Source organism: Manis javanica, chromosome 4 (assembly GCF_040802235.1).
Source record: "Manis javanica isolate MJ-LG chromosome 4, MJ_LKY, whole genome shotgun sequence".
NCBI classification, from domain to species: domain Eukaryota; kingdom Metazoa; phylum Chordata; class Mammalia; order Pholidota; family Manidae; genus Manis; species Manis javanica.
The window spans coordinates 113,774,148-113,794,870 of NC_133159.1; the positions used below are offsets into that span (position 1 = coordinate 113,774,148).

The 20,723-nt window shown below is 48.9% G+C and overlaps 1 protein-coding gene across 14 annotated transcripts in view; it reads left to right on the top strand.

The window, feature by feature from the left end:
• The window catches only part of MPRIP (myosin phosphatase Rho interacting protein), a 160,328-nt gene that overhangs the window by 85,855 nt on the left and 53,750 nt on the right, over nt 1–20,723 (top strand). For 7 of the 14 annotated variants that reach the window (XM_073234690.1, XM_037019524.2, XM_037019523.2 and 4 more), the window contains 3 exons: nt 1,849–1,933; nt 7,836–8,046; nt 9,183–9,696. In XM_073234690.1, the coding sequence (XP_073090791.1) occupies nt 1,849–1,933; nt 7,836–8,046; nt 9,183–9,696 (810 nt within the window). Of the gene's footprint in view, nt 1–1,848; nt 1,934–7,835; nt 8,047–9,182; nt 9,697–20,723 lie in introns of those variants that run through there. The other 7 variants (XM_037019528.2, XM_037019533.2, XM_037019532.2 and 4 more) reach the window with 4 other exon arrangements.

A 20,723-nucleotide genomic window follows, 5' to 3' on the forward strand; every position in this document is an offset into this window, starting at 1 on the left:
GGGGGCAAACACGAGGACCTCTTTGACTCTGCTTTTTCCCTGCCTTAACCCTAGAGCCCTTGTTCTGTAGTTGGGACACTGAGGCCCTGGAGACGAGGGTGCCCTGCAGGCATGAGTGATAGCATGGAACTGTGCACATGTTTTGGCTCACGCCTGCTGCCATGGCTTCATGTGGCAGTTCACCCGAGCCATTCCCACTAACCAGCTGGATTCCTTGGGGAGATCTAACCCTCTCTTGGGGAGCTGGGTCCCACGGAGAGGTCTGCCCATGGAGAGCATCCCAGATGTGATGGGAAAGAAATGTCTGAGATCCCCAGTAGGCTGAGGGTGGTGTGAGCTGGGGAACAGGGTCAGTGGTGTAGTGGTGGCATTAGGGCACTGATGCTGTCTGGCATTTGACAGTGTCTCTGGTTGGTAACCTAAGTCCTTCTGTTAGGCACTTGGCACAGGCCACGGTCCTCAGCTCTGTCCTGAGTCCTCTCCTGTGGTCACTTGTGTATATGTGCACAGCATCTGCCGTTCCCATGCAGCTTGGTAAACAAGATCGTTATTAGGCCAAGTTACCAGAGGTGTGTGCCCTCAGGTCCTGCATGTAGCGTGCATGGTCTGCTGTGGCTGCGTGGCACACCCAGAGCCACAGAAGTCATCAGTACTTTTCCCCTCTCCCCATCCTGGCCTTGGGCCTTGCCCATCCCTGCCCAGTAGGCAGGGCTCTCAGAGCAGCACCTGCCCCAGGCCCCTGCAGCCCCTGCTGTGACCCAGTGCAGTAGCTTCCTCAGCCCCTCCACCCACTGGAACACTTGGCCTCCTTTAGGGATCAGGTGGGACGATGAGCCCCTGGGACAGACTTCTGCCTCCTTCTTCTCTCCCTTGCCACCTGGCATGGCTGCTGCCAGTAGCCTCATCTGTGGGCTCAGGGGCACACTGTTCCCCCAGGCTGACACAGCGGGGGAGTCATGGACAGTCTGTCCAACCTTTGGCACCCTGAGGCAGCTGTGTCGGTGACTTGCCACTTCTCTTGCCCACTCCCCTGCCCCTGTCCGCTTCCCCTAGGTGGGTGACCTAAGTTGTGGTTGTCATGGCCTAACTCAGGCCCTGGTTTCAGGGGTGAGGAGACCGAATCCCAGAGGAGTAGGAGTCATCCAAGGTTATGGTTAGAAAGTATCAGAGCTGGATCTGTATCCAGGCCTCCCATCTCCACCCCCTTCTGCCTTCCCTGCTACTGGTCCAGAGTGGACCTTCCAGCCTGCAGGCTTTAGGCAGGGTCCCTGGGCAGCTCTGCCAGGCCATCCCCAAAGCTGAAGTGCCCAGCACCCTCACTGCTCGGGGGAATCCAGAGGTGAGTGATTGGGTCTGGGAAGTTAGCTGCTCAGCTCCCTAAAGTGCAGGACGTTGGTTCGAAACATGACCCTGGTTTCCTGTCTATGCTAGCCAAATCTGCTCTGGGAGAGCAGTTTTAAAGCCAAGTCTAAGCCCCAAAGAGGGGGTCAGTAATGGAAACAGGGATGTGCCCCTGTGTTCTGAGGCCTTGGTCAAGCCTGCCATTCCTCGGGCTGAGCACGCCTCACCCCTGGGCCCACACTATGCTGTGGTCATGGCAGGCTCAGCAGACCTGGTCCCAGCACGGCCTGTGCTTGTCCTGGGCTGCACTGCTGGCACTTCCCTGACAGTGATGGGCTGTAATCTGGGTGGTGCTCTGACCTGATCTGGTGCCTGGAGGCCTGGCTGCTAGGCAGGCACCTCCAGGTAGGAAGTGTTAGGCCTCGTGCCTGGACCACCCAATAAGGCAGGGTCCTAGTCCCTGAGGGCAGGAGTCTGACCCTGTGCTTTCTGCTCATCTCCCCCCAGATGGCTGGAGATGCTCATGGTCTATCCCAGGACCAACAAGCAGAACCAAAAGAAGAAGCGGAAAGTGGAGCCACCCACTGCACAGGTAGGCAATGGGTTTGCCAGGCAGCATCCCCTCAGTGGAGCTAGGATGAGGTGACAGTGCCCTGGGAGGTTAAAGGCCTTTAGGACCAGGCCTAGAATTGGGAGGGAGGGAACGATTCGTCAGGGCTGAGGTTGTCATCAGCTTCCATGCCCTCTCCTTCCCTCCTACGGGCTGTGGGCTGCCCCAGGGCTCTACCTACTGCGGGGCCAGGGTGGCCTGCTTGTATGCTGCTCAGGAGATTTCCAGCCAGCAAGCAAATGCTGAGCAGAACAGCGCAGCCTGCGGTGTTACTTCCCCTGGCTGTCCTAGTGGTGGCGGGGCAGCTGGGAGCAGAGCAGGCTGGGGCCGCACGCACTGCTCAGAGATGACCCCGCAGGCAGTAGGCTGAGAAGGGGGCCAGCAGGGGTGTCCCAACTGAGTGAGGGGCTCTCAGGGGACCAGGATCCTGCACTGCAAATGGGAATGGGAAATTCTGGCACTGGCTCTGATTTTCATGCCCCTTTCCCAACTCGCATTTGATCAGAGTGGGAGGTGGCTGGGGTGGTCCCACCAGGCCCATTTTCTAAAGGCCTCTGTCTTCCTCCTTCCCTCCCCTGGCCAGGATGCAGAGACTGAGGGGACCATAAAGGGTTCTGCATCTCCCTGCCGGGCTCCTCACACTTAGGAGGCCCTGGTGAAATGAATTAGCCTTTCTGTGCCTCAGTGAACTGATTCACAAATGAGCCTGTTGAAATCCAGTTATAGGATTATTGTGAACATCAAAGGACATGTCGAGCTACTGTGGGTGCTCAGTAAATGGTACTTTCCTCTTCACTCCAAACCTTACTGTTGCCAAGTGTTCCTGCTTTGCCTGATCGAGCCTCACAGCGACCCTGTAAGCGGGATGGAGATTGGGATCCCTTGGGCATCTTGCAAGGCCCAGACTGTGGCAGAACCTGACTACCTACTGGGGCTCAGCCTCCTTGCTGGCCACTCTCTGCTTCGCTGAGTGGCATAGGTTGGCTTGGGCAGGACCAGGAGGTTCATGCTAGCCTGGGTCCCCTTTCTCTTCCACACCTGCCTCGTGCTCTGCTGGATGTGCCTGCGCTGAGGTGATGCGCAGGCCCTCACCCTGAGGGAGTGCAACCCTGGGCCTGCTCTCAGCTGGCAGTCGTTGTTGGCCCTCTACCCACCCTTCCCAGGGAGTCCCAGGCCTCCATTCCCTGGAAGATAGTGTACCTGGCAAGAAGTCAGTAAATGCAAATCAGGGTCATTCCTAGAGACTGAAAATGGAGCTTCCTGCTGGGGAACAGCAGACACACATGCATATCCCCCAAAGCTGCCTGGTTTGAGAGAAATAATCTGAGGCAGAATAATGGGGTTTATGGTCACACTGGGTTTCCATAGTGATGCCTTAGGAACAGTGCTAGAGCAGAGCTCCTGCCTTCAAACAAGGCAGCTGCATGTGCGGAAGACACGTTCAGCCTGGCCTGGGAAATTTGGTTGTGTCCCTGCTTTCCAGCTGTCCCCTCCTCCCAAATACTGCTGGCTCTGGATGAGCTTCACATTTTCATTTGGTGGCAGGAGCCATGTGATCACAGGGTGGGTGATCACACACTCCCCTGAGCCTCTCCTGGAGCCCAGGGCACTTGTGATGCCAGCCTCCTCTGCTCAGCCCCTCCCAAGCCCTGGCAGAATCCAGTCTGGCAGGGTCCCTCTTCCCTCCACCTGACCCCTTGGACCCCCAGAGCATCACATTTGAGGCTGCTACTTTCTGAAAGCTGTGAGTCAGTCTCATGGGGTGATGTGGGACCTCTCCAGAGGAGAACTGGGATATCCTTCCCTCTGGGTAAGCCTTCCCTCCACAGCCTGATGGTGAGGGCATTCTGTTGCCTATATGTAGGGCCATGGGTGAAGCCTAAAGCCTTAGGGGCCTCCAAAGAGGCAAGAACCCGAGACCCCCATGTCTGGCATCTTTCTCCCTGGTTTGGGAGAGTTTCAGATCAAACCAGTGGGAAGCTGGAAGCATCGTTCTCCTTCCTGCATTCAAGGAACTCAGGCAGAGAGCTCAGGGTCCCACTTCGAGAAGGGTGTCTCAGGCAGTGGGGAGTTGGTGCCATGGAGAGCACAGGTGTGGAGCACATCAGAGACCCAACCTGGTCCTGAGGGTGGGTGAGGATCGAGCTGCAGGGGAGCAGACAGCCTTTCCCCAAATCACAGTGCTGGACTCCAGCAAGGCCTGGGGCCCTCTGTCTCCCTCACCAGGTGTGTGAGTCAAGGGGCTCAGTTCAGCAGGTAGATAGCGCTCTGGGAAACACTTCTCCCACCTCCCCAGCACCCTGGGGTCTCAGCCCTTGCTCTCAGCTCTTCTTCAGAGACCTGTAAAGCAGCAGGCCTCTCTCTTGGTGTGAGCTGAGGCATCACACCTGGACACATGTGCGCCTAGTACAGTACCCTGGTCCATTCCCAGCCCACATAGGTGCTGTGAGTGGCCTGTGTGGCCTCTTCTCCTTTTCATCTTGTTTTCTATTTGGGGCCTGCTACTGCAGCCCACTCCAGGTCAGAACGCTCCTTCTCATAGGTTCCTGTTTAGTTTCTGAGCCCATAAGAAGAAAGGAAGGCTATGTTCCCAGTTCCCAGTCAAGGTCCTTTGGATCCCGGGTCTAGAATTTCCATTGCATTCGGGGCATCTCTGGCAGTGCTGGGGTCACTCCAAGCCTCAGAGAGGCGTGTGTGCATGCCCAGGCATTTCACCCACAGTGTGAGGCTGGGCACCGGTGGCCAATGCACTTCCCTCACAGGCTTAGCTTCCTGCTTCTTCCTCTTGGCCCATCCTGGCAATATCTGCCTACCCTCAGCCCAGCCAGCTCCTCCATAAAGGGGACTGATTCACCGAGGATGCTCTTCATATCACCCCCACCCAGCTCTGCAGGAAAAATTCCAGCCCACCAGGCCATGCCCACCTTCTGGCCTTTGAGCAGAAGGCCCAGAGTTGTTGGGAGGGGGCCTGGAATGAGTTCTACTTTAGGGAAGTATTGCTGCTAGGGCAGTATGCTGAAGGAGGGACAGGTGGCCTGGGGCTCCGATCTCCTTGGTCACTGGAGCCTGGTTCTGTAGGAGCTCTTGGGAAACTGTCAGAAACTGTCACCCTTTTCTTGTGAGAAATCCACTGCCTCTGTGGTGGGTCAGAACTCTTGGGAATCTCCAGCTTGGGAGTCAGGTCCACTGGCGGCTCTGACCGAACAGGCAGTTGGGTATTTTCCTGGGCGTGTGGTGAAATGTAAATCCTTTTTTTTGGCTTTACCCTGTCCCATAAGGCCTGAAATCCTTGCAAAGCTAAGGAAGGCTTTGGGCATGGGAGATACCTGTCTTCTCACGTTGGGACACATGGTGTACCTGGGCTTCTTGGTGGGCTGCCCATCTGAGGCAAACCCCCCGCCCTGGCTTCTTCCTGCTCCTGGGGACTCCTAGGGGATGGAAACGCTCATAGCCCCCCTCTGCCCCTACTGGCCACGTGAATGTGGATGTGCCGTCTTCTCTGTCAGCCCAGATAGCCTGCCCTGAAAGTTGGGTTGGTGAGGACCACATGGGCATAGTCAGTGCTCAGTGGCTCTTAATAAATGACCTGGGAGTTAACACTACACTTGTGCACACCCACACACACATGACCTGTGTCATCTATAACCCTCACCAAGGGCCCAAGTCAGAGATGGCCTGAAGTAGGTTTCTAAAAATAAGCTTGGCCACCAGGATGGGAGTGAGAGGTGGGCATTATCCATTACAACTCCCACATGTTGGGGACGACAGCTGAGAGATGCCTCACTTTTTTTTTAAATTAAGGTATCATTGATATACAATCTTATGAAAGTTTCATATGAACAACATTGTGGTTACTACATTCACCCATATTATCAAGTCCCCCCCCACACACACACACACTATTGCAGTCGCAGTCCAGTGTAGTAAGATGCCAGATTCACACTGTCTTCACCATGATCCACACATATACCATGTGTGCCAATCATAATACCCCTTGTCTTGCCAATGGGTTTCAGCCCTGGGTAAGTTCACTATGGATTCAATGTGACCAAAGAATGGTAATGGAATGTTCTTGGGGTGACAGGGTTATACTCAACTTTATTCCCATGGTGGCAGGTCAGTCACTAGAATCCCATCCACTCAGAGCAAGTCTGCATGCAGCAAGCTGGTCTCTGCCTCTCTGGGCCTCTATGCCTCTGCAGCTGTCTTAGTCTCTGTTCTCAGCACTGCCACCACTCAAGTTTTGTCTCTGCTCTTCTGCAGCTGTGCTACCATTTTGCCCAGGCCACTGGGTGGAGCTCTTTCTATATAGAGTCAATAATAACATATTACCCACACGTGTGTAGTGAGCTAGCCAACCAGGGCCAGGTGAGAATCCTGGCCACAGGAACCTTCACTTTATCCATACCCCTCAATCCCCTTCTCCCTCTTTCCCCACTCACCTCCACCCCTCCCCTTTGGTAACCACTAGTCCCTTGGAGTTTGTGAGTCTGCTGCTGTTTTGTTCCCTCAGTTTTGCTTTGTTGTTACACTCCACATATGAGTGAAATCATTTGATACTTGTCTTTCTCCACCGGCTTATTTCTATCTGTTGCTGTTGCAAGTGATAAGATGTGTTTTCTTTTTATGGCTGAATAATATCCCACTGTGTATATGTACCACATCTTCTTTATCCATTCATCTACTGATGGACACTTAGGTTGCTTCCATTTCTTGGCTACTATAAATAGTACTGGCATAAACATAGGGGTGCATATGTCTTTTTAAATTTGGGATCTGGTTTTCTTTGGGTAAATCCCTAGAAGTGGAATTCCTGGGTCAAATGGCATTTGTATTTTTAGTTTTTTGAGGAACCTCCATACTGCTTTCCACAATGGTTGAACTAATTTACATTCCCACCAACAGCATAGGAGGGTTCCCCTTTCTCCGCATCCTCCCCAGCATTTGTTGTTCCTTGTATTTTGGATGTTGGCCATCCTAACTGGTGTGATGCTTCACTTTTGAAAGGGTCGAAAGCCATCCTGCTGGCAGCACCCTCAACAGCTGGCCCACATTGGGACAGCTCGTGTCTGGGCTCTCGTTTTGCCGGTGTTATGGCTGGCTGTGAGCTCTGGAATTGGACTCTGTGTGTCTGTTAAGTACTTCCCACACGAATGCTTCCTCCGTGGAGCAGCACCAGTTCTGGCCTTGGAGGAAATGTGATTGACACTGTTCCCACCTGGGCTGCAGGCTTTGGACCTGCCTGGTGCTGGTGGGTGGGCAGCAGGGCATGAGTGCAGGTGTGAGGGGTTAAGTGCAATTGCATCTGCACAGACTCCTGGATATTCTGTTTTGGCTCCCTAGGACAGGAAAGGGGAGGGTGGGTGAGGCCAACAGCTGGTGCCACCCAAGTGCTGTGTGCACATAGGCTTTGCATTCACCCCAGTGGGTGGTCTTTCCTCACCCCTTCCTGTCTCCCCTTACTCATGTCCTAAGCACCTGAAGTCTGGGAATGACAGACTGTGAGACAGTCGCTTGGGTCTCACCTTTAATTCCCGATCTGCTGCTCTGGACTCTGTCTCGTTCAGTAGGAGGGAGAATTTGCATTTGTTTGGTGTCAGGGGTCCAAGCAGAAATCTTAACCCTTTGGTCCATGCATTTGCCAAACCTGGCCTCAGGCAGTGGAACCAGGCACTTCTGGGCCTGCATTGGAGAAAAGGCCATAATGAGGTCCATAAGGAATTCCGCCCTGCTCAGGACATCTCTGTTCTGAGCCTTCCCTTCTGGGGATTCCAGGCCCCTGGCATCTGTATCCAGGCACCCAGGAGTACTTAGGCAGCCAGGACCTGTGCGCCAGCTCGGTTGTGTGCTCCTGTGTCCTCACAGAGACCGCTGTCTCCCCCAGGAGCCAGGCCCAGCCAAGATGGCTGTCACTGTGAGCAGCAGCATCCCCAGTGCTGAGAAAGTCCCCACCACCAAATCGACACTCTGGCAGGAAGAAATGCGGGGTAAGGACCAGCCAGATGGGAGCAGCCTGAGTCCCTCTCAGAGTCCCAGCCAGAATCAGCCTCCTGCTGCCAGTGCCTTGAGGGAGCTTGGGCTGGAAAGCAAAGATGGTAAGTGGTGTCCAGGCTGGCCCTCACACCCACCTGTCCTGGTGCCCCATCCTGCAGCGCTGGAACAGGCCTCCATCCTGACAGAGCTGGCACCAGGGAATCAGCCTGCAGAGCCCTGTCGTGAGCCCTGAGCCTCAGGCTCCCTCACCTTCCATGACCATCAGCCGTGGCAGGGCCTGGCCTGGTGTGGGGCTGGGATCTCGGGCTCTGGACTTGGCCTTGGCCTGTACCTTTTAAATCCCATCTGTAATGGAGGCTTTCTCTTTTATACCTGCTCTATCAGCTCCAAGCAGGTGTTGTGGGAATCAAAAGCTTTGTAACGAGGCCAGTGTGCAGGAAGAAGTTCTCTTGTTCCTGTCCCCGGGCTGCTTTGTGTTTGTAGGCTAGTCAGCTCTGGAAGCCGCTTGTCCTGAAAGCAGTGGTTAGGTTGGCATCCTGCTGTGCCAGGGCTCCTGGGGTGCTGGGGACAGAATGTGGGCATCACTGTGCTGTCACCTCTGAGCACCTCGGGGTTGCCTGAGCAGAAGCAGGGCAGAGGTCTCTTTTTCTGCCTCCCTCACCCAGACCCTGGAGGGCTCTGCAGAGCATGGCTGACTTTTCCCATTTGTATTTTGTCCATATCATTAAAGATGAGTGGACAGTTGGGGCTGACCCAGCTCATTCAGGCCAAGATGCATTTTGCACAAGCTGGGGTGGAAGTCGCCTCAGTCCTTAGCAGCACATTCCCACCCATATTGAACCCCACTCACCCCTCATTCTGCAAAAGCCCTTTGCCCTTCCCCCACCAAAATGCACAAACCTCTGAATGGGTGGTTTGCTTCCTCCTTGATGTGTGATAAGTAGTTGGTACTGCCTTTCTCAGTAGGGACCCTGCTCTCCCGAACCGGCCTCCAGACCAGAAGTTCAGGTTGCCTCTGACAGTCTGGCAGGGAGACAGCCAGGATAGGGCAGGAATGGATGGGGCACAGGTGGGGAAAGGGGAATTCATTTCTGTCCTGTGGTTCTGCCCTTGGGCGAGCATGTAGGCCTTTGGAGATGGAAGGTAGAGATGGCCCATTGGGGTCTTTTAAAGAAATCCTCAGAAACCAAAGGTGGCGGCAGACTGAGCATGTCTCCTGCTGTGTTCTCTCTTCCAGAGGAGAGCACCTTGAGCAGCGACCGCATGGACTATGGCCGCAAAGTCCGGGTGGAGAGTGGCTACTTCTCCCTGGAGAAGACCAAGCAGGACTTGAAGGCTGAGGAGCAGCAACTGCCCCCACCACTCTCCCCTCCCAGCCCCAGCACCCCCAACAACAGGTACAGTGGCCCTGGACCACCCTCCCAGGAGCTTGGTCATCCCCTTCCTTCCCCAGGTCCTCAAGCCCCCTGCCGAATGGTCTGCAGCAACTACCTCAGCTCCCTGGATGTGACCAGCCAGCTCCCCACCCACATGGACTCTGGCAGCTCTGGGGGGCAGGGAGCAGAGAGACTGGGGCGCACCTTTGCCTTTAAAGCCAGCAGGCAGTATGCCACCCTGGCCGACGTCCCTAAGGCCATCAGGATCAGCCACCGAGAAGCCTTCCAGGTGGAGAAAAGGCGGCTGGAGCGTAGGACTCGGGCCCGCAGCCCTGGCAGGGAAGAGGTGGCCCGTCTGTTTGGCAACGAGCGGAGGTAAGGAGGGTGCTGGGGACTGAGCCCTCCATGTATACACACACGTATACACACATACACTCCCCACCTTTACACAGTCTCTCGTATATATGTTCACATTTCCATACATGTGTACTTACGTACACACATATTCTGTTAATCCTTTTATACCTCTCATGCCCCCTCACACATGTATTCCCTTCCCACACACATATGTGTTCCCCTTGGCCTCCCTTGGGGAGCATGCTTGCTCTCCTGTTCCATTCAGCACACATGGGGAACCTTTCCCTCTTGGCCCTGGACTCTGTTCCCAGAGCTTAGCCCCTGGCAGCTAAAAATGTGGGATCTCTTGGGCACCCAGAGGCTGGGCCAGGGGCCAGCTGCTTCCTATGAGTGCTTCCTGGTGCTGAGACCTTAAGAGACTGGGTGGGTTCTCAGCCACCTGGTCCTTGTGTGGCCGGATCTTTTCCTTCCGGGCCTGTTTCTATTCTCTGAGGTGACCATGGAGGCAGGAAGATCCCAGAGGTGCAGATGGTGGCAGAAGCTCTCCTTGCTCTTGCATTCCCAGGCACAGGTGGAGTTGTGGGGGTAGATGGCCATGCCCAGGGCAGAGGGGTGGAAAATACAGTCTCCTCCCTCAAGCACTCATGCCCACAGGAAGTCCCAGAGTAGCCGAGGTAGCTCTGAAGATGCCAAGTGCCCATAGCATCACTCTTTGTCCAGGCTTGGCTGAGATATGAAATGGGGAGGCTGAGAGAGCCAGCTCCTGGGGAGAGGCCCTGCGGCGAGGGCCAGGGGCCAATGTGTAGAACTTGACTATGGTCTGAAGAGAGGGGGGCTCTGCCTGAGAAGAGCTGGGGAAAGAGCCTCGTTCTGTCTGTGTTCCTGGGCCAGAGCTGCCTGAGTGCCCCCTTCTGACAGGAGCTTCCACCCCAGCAACAGAGTCCCCACCCAGGTCCACGGGTAAGGCTGCTGGAGGTCTGTGAACCCTTCTAAATGATTTGGGAGTCTGTTCGTACATTTTTCTGAAAAAAGAGAATCCAGTTTATATTAGATTCCCAAAGAAGTTTGCTTTCCAACAAAGAGGTTCTGACCTAAGGTCCAGAAGTATTCACAGAGTGTCCTCCCAGCCCCCACCAAAGCCACAGTAAAGCTAAGAGTTGGGGCAGGCTGTGGGGACAAACCAAGGGGACGATAGGCTTCCCTCTCAGAGGGCCAGCCAGGAGCAGGGCACCTTTCTCTCCTGCTCCCTTTTCTTATTAACACCCACCCTTTCGCCTAAATATCCCAGGTGGAAAGGACCTATGAATCAACTTCTAGAATAAGGAAAAAGCACCTAGAGTTAAAAGTCTTGAAAAGAGAGAAATGGCAAGAAAGAGGGAGAGGAAAGCTGGCCTGATGCCTGGGAGGTCCCCTCTAAGAACTTGGCTGTCTTCCCGTTTCATCCGTAACCCCAAGAGGTGCTGGATTACCAGCCCCGTGTACATGTAGAGGAGGGGGCTCAGAAACAGTGAGTCCTCATGGGAGCAGCTTGGTAGAGCAGAGCCCTTCACTGGGAAGGCTGTCCTTTAAGTAATGAAGTATGTAAATAAGTAAAGGGACTTAGCAGAGATTTAGGAGGCCGGGCTTTGCTCTGGCCAGCAGGCAGGCTGCACATCCTGGAGGCTCTGAGCAGATGGCCATGCCCCGATTTTGCAGCAGACCAAAGAATTAACATTCAACACACTTGCTTGGCTTTGACTTGTTCTCATCCAGTGGCCTCGGGTAGATGACGTCTCTGGGGCTTTGCTTTCTGCATGCTCTTTGCCACCATGGGGATGGGTTTCCACTGGTGTCGGTTCCCTTGGGGTCCCCCAGGGACCTAACATTGTCATGTCACTCTCTCACTGACCCTCATGGCATCTGACTAGCTGCTGTCACTTTCCAAAGCCTGCTTTCTGGTCCCGAGTAGATTGGATTGATCGGACTCCTGTACCCTGGTTGAGGAAAGCAGAACCCAGATTGGTGGGGTGTTGGCCACAGCTACTCAGCGTGGCAGCTGAGCCAGGCCTGTCCAGAAGCCAGGCTGGGGGGTCACAGGGGTTGGTTTCCTGACAAGCTGTTGCCCTAAAGCAGTCCTATGTGGGCTGATCGGGTCTGCTCTTCAGACTTGCTCTAGAGCCTTTAAAATGCTCCTCATATAGTGAGTTTCTGCTGGGTCTGTTTGGTGATGTGGGTGGGCTTAATACAAGTGACTTGTCGGACTCTTGGTGACTGATCCCTGGGCCAGCTCCTGTGTGGGCCTCCTACCCTGTCGGCGGAGCAGAGGGGCAGGAGCCCACTTCCTGTGCCATCAGCCCACCTGGTGAGCCATTGGCTGCCATGGCCGAACTCACAGAGCCTCTCTACTCGAGAGGCTGCAACAAGTGCTGCTTTCCTCTTCTCTCTCCTGACTCCTCCCTCTGCGGTCCTGGAAGTCCTGCAGCATGCGACCTTCATGTGACTTGGCAGGGCTCTGTTTCTCCCGGCCTTCCTGTGACTAGGCCCCAATTGGTTGGAGGGGCTCTCATTCCACAAGTGGTGGCACCAAGACCTGTCTCCTGGGGGCAGTGAGACATGGAGGATGCCTCATCTGCCCAGCCAGCCCGAGAACGTGGAAGAGCTTCCTGTAGTCCCAGGAGCTCCTGCCACAGACTTAGCTTCCTGCACTCACAGCACACGCCCTCTCACTGCCCTGCCTCCGCTGCCGCCCACAGTACCGTTCTTCTGGCAGGCTCGCCCCAAACAAGCCCCACAGAAGCCTGGGCACCAGAGCCCCTGCTGGTGTGGGGGCTCAGGGCGGAGCAGAAGCCTGGGTGCCCCTAGAGTTCTGACCTTGCTATGAAGCCCTCCTAGTGAAGAAATGTTGAAAGATCCATTCTTAACTGCTAACCCTTCCTGAGAAAAAGCTGGCCTCTTGGGAGGTGGGGTGGGGCTCAGGCCCTTCAAGCCCTTCTCCTCGACTCTGCCACTTGTCCAGAGTGTAAGGAAAGTCCTCCCCACAAGGCAACCTCGGGGCACTGTCTTAGTGTCCCTGGGAGGACAGGTGTCTGGTCTAGTGGCATGTCGATGTTGTAAAAAAAAAAAATTCAGCCGAATATTGTAAAGATCTTACTGGCCTTATTCAATGACTCATGAATTGGGCAGCTTCGCATCTGGCAAATTCTCTTTCTCTGAAGAGCTGTAAGCTATATATAACACAAGAATTTTGTAGGCAAAGGGGGTGGGACAAGGCAGTTACTAGCAAAGACTACGTTGGCTTCAGGCAAGGACACTTCCTTTAGGGGATGGCCAGGGTCTGTCAGGCAGATGACCCCACCAGTGCTGACCACATGGCTCAGGAGTGAGTGGTTTAAGGTTGCATTCCTGGAAGAGGCTGAAACTCTAAGTTAGGTATTAGGTCTCACTTTGGTGATGTGGGCTTAGCGCAAGTGACTCCATATTGGGACTGTTTCTCTTTATTTTAACAATTCAGGCTCTCTGCTTACCTGAGAGATGTGATTAAGATTTACAGCGTTACTGACACTTCCAGCCGACAGCTTGAAGCTCTCGCTGTGTTTACTGATCCTTTGTGTGGTTATCACAGATCATGACATTTTTTGCTGAGTCTCTGGTATTCACAGTTCACAAGTTCAGGTTCACATTTTTTAAGTCAGTCATTCTCTCTGTATTTCTTTTCTGACATTCCAGTCTCAGGGAGATCATTTGCTTGGTGGTTAGGGTACAAACATGCATTTAAAGCATTTGAGAGAACGCAACACACCAGGGCAACTACTGAAATTACTATGAAAGTTATAATTCCTAACTTCTGGACCGTACTTTGGAGCCATGGTCCCCAAGACCCAACCAATCAAAATCAAGTAAGTCAAATAAAAACCCCATGGAAACAGTCACTTTTTGAGCCCAGTGGTTCATTCAGTGATTTCATGTAACTGAGTTTCAGCTTCCCCAGAGGTTTTGGTCCAGGTACAGCAGGTGGTGCTGGCTACAGCACACACACCTCCTTGTTCAGCTAAAAGGTAATCAAGGGCTGTCCTTTACCCTGAATAACATTAGCCTTGTAAATATGAGTACTGCTGGTGGTATCCTTTCTTTTTTTTTCCAGAATGCTATTTTCCAGAAAAGTTGATAGAACACTAACAGTCAAATGTCCAATATAAGAACAGTCTGTATGGTTTCAGCTTGACTGTTTAATCCAGTGGTTGCCCTTCACCGTGAACCACAGGTGCTCCATGTTCTTTCCCCTGGTCAGGTGTGACATCCTGGCTCAATTGCTGGCTCCTCCCATTGGTCTGCTGGTCAGCCGCTGGTGCATCCAGCTGGGCAGGCTCTTGATCATGTCCTTGTCCTCCTCATTTGGCTCTTGATCTCATATGCCCACCCATCTTTCAAATAGTTGAATCGCAGTTAGGAAGAGTCCAGGCAGAGGGAACATGACCGCCTCTGACTCAGCTCTTCTCACCACTGTGATACCTTTTGTGATTGATGGCAGCCTGATTTAGGTAATCACAAGGACATAGAGGTGAAGGTGTACTATGATGTGTGTAAATATTTGTGTCTAATTGGGTGAGTGTAATTATAATCTGAGAAAGGCAAAGACAAAGCATTGGATGTTCTGGCTGTAAAAGTTGGACTCTAAGGGACTCCTAAGTGGGGGTTTGATTGGGAATAGATAAGGAGTTGGTCACAGGGAGGACCACGGGGTCTCTAGCATCATGGACAGATAGCAGTCTTTAATGACCAAATCCAGCGGTCTGAAAAGTTATTCAGCATCCCAGCCCCCGCCCCTCTCACCTCTGTGCTGCTTAGTGATAGCCTAGGAGACACAGACAGTACTGTTACCTCTCCAGGCCAATGCCAGAGTAAAGAAAATGAGTTTGGTTTCATGTTTAGTTAATATATGATATCTTCATCCATTCTACCTGGATAGAAGCAGTCTACTTCAATGTCAGCTACTTCTCTTCCTAGTCACTTTGACTTTGATGTCTCTAGCTTGTGTGTTAACTCTGAGAGTCTGATGGAGCCCTTTTTAATTGGGAGCTGTGAACCCAAGGTTCAAGTCCCTGAAATTGGCTGCCATCTGGGTAGTGGGTGAGAACTGGTACAGTCCCTTCCAAGGAAATTCAAGGGTAGCCTTTGTTCCTAGTGATCCCAAATCAGAAGAGTTGGAGAAAATTGGAAACATTAGCTTAGAGAGTCATACACAGATATTTGAGGAAATTGCAAGAATTCAGGTTCCAGTCTAGTTTACATGTATATAACAAAACCTAAAAGACAATTAGACTGGAATCTAATATCTACAAAAGTACAAACATAATTTTTCTCTCCCTAAAACTCTCCTCCATTTTTAAGATAGTCACAGTAAAAAAAATTGTTTATGTTAAATTTGGCATGATTATTTAAGTGCAGCAAGAATAGTGATTGACCAAATAAGTTCTTTTTAAGAGGGCTTTGCTGAAATTTTTTATAAGGAGTCGCAGATTGAACTCTTCTCTGAAGCCTGGAAGCCAAGGCAAAGACTCACCCTTAGGTTTTTACCTGCACTACCTATAGTTTGGGTCAATTTCTCTCCTCTTGAAATCCCCCAAAATATCCTGAGGTTCCTGAGCCTGACAGGAAGTGACCTTTCTTACTTACTCACTGGGTAAGGCTGCTAAGGAAGCCTGTGAACAAGGTACCAGGCCAATTTTTCCAATGACCCTTAAACCTGGTCATATCTGAGTCCATATAAATCTGTCTCAATATGACTTTTTATCAAAGCCTTAAAAGGTCCAGCATCACATATTCGGTAATGCTTCCCTTATAACATAATATATCAAATAAGGCTATAGTGTGTAATAGCTCTCTTATAAGGAGAGAGAACAAATCTTTTGTAATTTTTTTTTCCAGGGGGCCCCTGGAAAAATCCCAAAGCTACTTCTAGGTAAAAAAGACTTCATTTAAAGTTTGGTTTTAGGGAAGTTTGTCAAAAATACCAAGATTTCAAAACATTTGGTCAAAAAGTATCTTAGGCCACTATGAAACTATACTTAGTTATCAATTAACCAAAGTGAATGACAATTATAAAGACTTTACTGGAATATACAGAAAGTACACAGTTGACAAAAAAAAAAGAAGGAAAACAACCTCCGCTCTTTTACCAAGAGCAGACCAATAGTCTAGGAAAACTTTGTCCTCTTAACAGAGAGAAAACCAAATTCTGTGACTTGGCAAATACATAAATACATTTTACGTTTCTTAGAAACAGGCTTTCCCATAGTAAATTTTTCAGTGTGGTATAAAACATGTTTACTGATAGACCCAAATATCTTTAGTTTCTTTGCAATAACAAGTCAAAAAATTGATAAACCCAGATTCAGTAATTAATGTTTCAGTGTTTTATTTTGAAATGATCTGTATAGTCAGTGACTATCCATCATTTAATTTAGCAAAACTCTTAAGGTTTCAAGTTACCAAAAAGATTTGGAGAAACTGTTTAAGTAGACATACCATAAAATATAATTATTGCTGAAAAGTTCACCTACAAATACTAATCTCACATCTGTCTCATTCACTTTGTGAGAAGAAACAAGCTCACTGGTCCAAACTCAGTAACAGAACGTGGAGACAGAGAATAGCAGAGCTAGGCTTTAATGGAGATCTTGCAAGATCACATGCCTGATAAGCAGGCGCACCTGGGGCAGTTGGCACAAGTAATTTATTCCCTAGCATGCAGGTCCCTCCCCTCGTTTCTCATTGGCTGAGTACTACAGGGTTAAGTTCTTTCCCAGAAGTCGCCTAAGCAAGTTATATCCATATTAGGCTTTCGCCTATATTTATCTTAATTCTTTCATCCATATTAGGCTTTCCCCTACATTTATCTTAATTCTTTTCCCAAATAGGAACAGCCCGTTCCTTTTCAATTTCCCAACTCCCACCCCCCTCTCAGCCTGGGCAACTTCCTGACATATTTTTCACCAGGTGGCCCTTTGTTAATACCTTACTGTTAAAACGTTTAAACCTCCTGGTGGGAGTAAATCACATTTAGGTTTTATGCTTTTTCTAACAATTTGCTCGCAACAATTGTGTTTAGACCACACACGAAAACTTTCATGGTAGACCATATCAGCCATTATCCTATTATTTTTCTTGTTGACAAAGTTTATTGAAGAGATAATGAAGCATATTTAACTAGTGAACCCAGGAAGAATGAAAGTTGCATGTTGTATTATATTTAATACTGATAACTGAAGGCATGTCTTTTTTAGTTAAACCAACCAACAAATTAACTTTAATACTGATATTTTCCCAGAGTACATGAACCTGAAAAGCATTTGGGTGAATTTCTACTATTTTATTTTAGAATTTTATTAATATTTCATTCATGTAACTGCTTGGTTTTCTTTAAGTCAATTAAATAGAGCTCTTTCATAAATTTGTTTTGGCAATATCATCTGGATGTAGAAAATACCACTCTAACTCTGGGGAAAGGAAATCCCGGGACAAAATACTTCTAAAACCGAAACCAAAGGGAGAAATAAAGTTTAAAACCCATTTATTGCTTACAAACTGCAGTGGGGGCCGTCTCTCTTTCCTGCGCCTGCAGAAGCAAAACCAGCACTCCTCCTAACCTCTCAGGTTCAGATAAGCCCTTGGTTGTCCAGTGATACGGAAATGCAGTTTTCTCCACCCCCACCCCCCAGGGAATGCCCATTGATATGCAAATTAACTAAAGCCAGGCGAGATATTCTGGAAATACTACAGTTTTACCCACAACCGCACACAGACATAAACTTGTAGACTGATGTAATAAACAGAGACCTCATAGCTTCTGTTCTTAAATTTTAGCCATGAATCAGGTATAGTGATATGAAATTCACTAGTTATGAACGAAATGGATCTAGATTGGTTTCTAGCAGATGGTATTAGTTAAGGTTTACCTGCTCAGATGCTAAAGCTTTTTATTAATATTTGTGGAGAAGACCCTTAAGATTTTTCATTTGCCCAAGTTCCAAATAACCTTTCCCAGCTTTGTTTTTCTTCTGGTAAGAATTGACTTTCTGAAGTTTGTATATCAAAGAGATGGCCTAAGATAAATGTTCATTGAGGAGACCTGTAGAACATTTACATCTCAGGCACAGGGGAAGAATGCAAGTCCTCCAACGACTTTTGTTCCTTAAGGCCAGAATTTGTACAACACTTAACAAGCCTTTTGAGATAAGTAGGGTACCTTTTGGGATTGATAAGTAGAATAGGTATACTCTGAACTTTTTCTGGAGGTGCATTTCTGTTTTTGCAAATATTTATAAGGACAGTTGATTTTAATTCCTCAAGGAATTGGGTTGCAACTTAAGTGACCTTGTAGGTTGACCACCCATCCAGTTATATTATTCTTATTTTGCTTTGTTATATCACGGAGAGGATTTCCAATAAAGGTGGAAAGCAAAAGATCTATGTTCTGAATTTAGAGATGTTTCTCTTTGGAATGTTTTATTTTTTTAGATTTGTTATTAAGGTATTATTGATGTACACTCTTATGAAGGTTTCACATGAAAAAACAATGTGGTTACTACATTAACCCATATTGTCAAGTCCCCACCTATACCCCAATGCAGTCACTGTGTATCAGTGTAGTAAGATGCCACAGATTCACTATTTGCTTCTCTTTGCTACACTCTTCTCCTCATGATCCCCCACGCCATGTGTACTAAACATAATACCCCTCAGTCCCCTTCTCCCTACCTCTCCACCCACTCTCCCACACCCCTCCCCTTTGGTAACCACTACTCTCTTCTTGGAGTCTGAGTCTGCTGCTGTTTTGTTCCTTCTGTTTTGCTTCATTGTTATACTCCACACATGAGGGAATCATTTGGGACTTGTCTTTCTCTGCCTGGGTTATTTCACTGAGCATGATGTCTTCCAGCTCCATCCATGTTGTTGCAAATGGTAGGATTTGTCTTCTTTTGGCTGAATAATATTCAATAGTGTATATGTACCACCTCTTCTTTATCCATTCATCTATTGATGGACACTTAGGTTGCTTCCATTTCCTGGCTACTGTAAATAGTGCTGCAATAAACATAGGGGTGCATCTGTCTTTTTCAAACTGGGTTGCTGCATTCTTAGGGTAAGTTCCTAGAAGTGGAATTCCTGGGTCAAATGGTATTTCTATTTTGATCATTTTGAGGAACCTCCATACTGCTTTCCACAATGGTTGAACTAATTTACATTCCCAACAGCGGTGTAGGAGGGTTCCTCTTTGTCCACAACCTCGCCAACATTTGTTGTTGTTTGTCTTTTGGATGGTGGCTATCCTTATTGGTGTGTGGTGGTATCTCATTGTGGTTTTAATTTGCATTTCTCTGATGACTAGCGATGTGGAGCATCTTTTCATGTGTCTGTTGGCCATCTGAATTTCATTGGAGAACTGTCTTCTCAGCTCCTCTGCCCATTTTTAAATTGGATTATTTGCTTTTTGTTGAGGTGCATGAGCTCTTTATATATTTTGGATGTCAACCCTTTATTGCATCTGTCATTAATGAATATATTCTCCCATACTGTAGGGTACCTTTTTGTTCTATTGATGGTGTCCTTTGCTGTACAGAACCTTTTCAGCTTGATGTAGTCCCACTTGTTCATTTTTGCTTTTGTTTCCCTTGCCCGGGGAGATATATTCATGAAGAAGTCATTCATGTTTATGTACAAGAGATTTTTGCCTGTGTTTTTTTCTAAGAGTTTTATGGTTTCATGACTTACATTCAGGTCTTTGATCCATTTTGAATTTACTTTTGTGTATGGGGTTAGACAGTGATCCAGTTTCATTCTCTTACATGTAGCTGTCCAGTTTTTCCAGAACCATCTGTTGAAGAGACTGTCATTTCCCCATTGTATGTCCATGGCTCCTTTATCATATATTAATTGACCATATATATATATGTTTGGGTTAATGTGTGGAGACTCTATTCTCTTCCACTGGTCTGTGGCTCTGTTCTTGTGCCAGTACCAAATTGTCTTGATTACTGTGGCTTTGTAGTAGAGCTTAAAGTTGGAGAGTGAGATCCACCCCCACTTTATTCTTCCTTCTCAGGATTGCTTTGGCTCTTTGGTGCTTCCATATGAATTTTTGAACTATTTGTTCTAGTTCGTTGAAGAATGCTGTTGGTAATTTGATAGGGATTGCATCAAATCTGTATATTGCTTTGGGCAGGATGTCCATTCTGACGATATTAATTCTTCCTAGCCAGGAGCATGGGATGAGTTTCCATTTGTTAGTGTCCTCTCTAATTTCTCTTAAGAGTGTCTTGTAGTTTTCAGGGTATAGGTCTTTCACTTCCTTGGTTAGGTTTATTCCTAGGTATTTTATTCTTTTTGATGCTATTGTGAATGAAATTGTTTTCCTGATTTCTCTTCCTATTATTAGTTCATTGTTAGTGTATAGGAAAGCCACAGATTTCTGTGTGTTAATTTTGTATCCTGCTACTTTGCTGTATTCCAGTATCAGTTCTAGTAGTTTTGGAGTGGAGTCTTTAGGGTTTTTTATGTACAATATCATGTCATCTGCAAATAGTGACAGTTTAACTTCTTCTTTACCAATCTGGATTCCTTGTATTTCTTTGTTTTGTCTGATTGCTGTGGCTAGGACCTCCAGTACTATGTTGAATAATAGTGGGGAGAGTGGGCATCCCTGTCTTGTTCCCGATCTCAGAGGAAAAACTATCAGCTTCTTGCTGTTCATTATGATGTTGGCTGTGGGTTTATTATATATGGCCTTTATTATATTGAGGTAGTTGCCCTCTATACCCATTTTGTTGAGAGTTTTTATCATGAATGGATGTTGAATTTTGTCAACTGCTTTTTCAGCATTTATGGAGATGATCATGTTTTTGTCCTTCTTTTTGTTGATGTGGTGGATGATGTTGATGGATTTTCGAATGTTGTACCATCCTTGCATTCCTGGGATGAATCCCACTTGGTTGTGGTGTATGATCCTTTTGATATATTTTTGAAGTCGGTTTGCTAATATTTTGTTGAGTATTTTTGCATCTATGTTC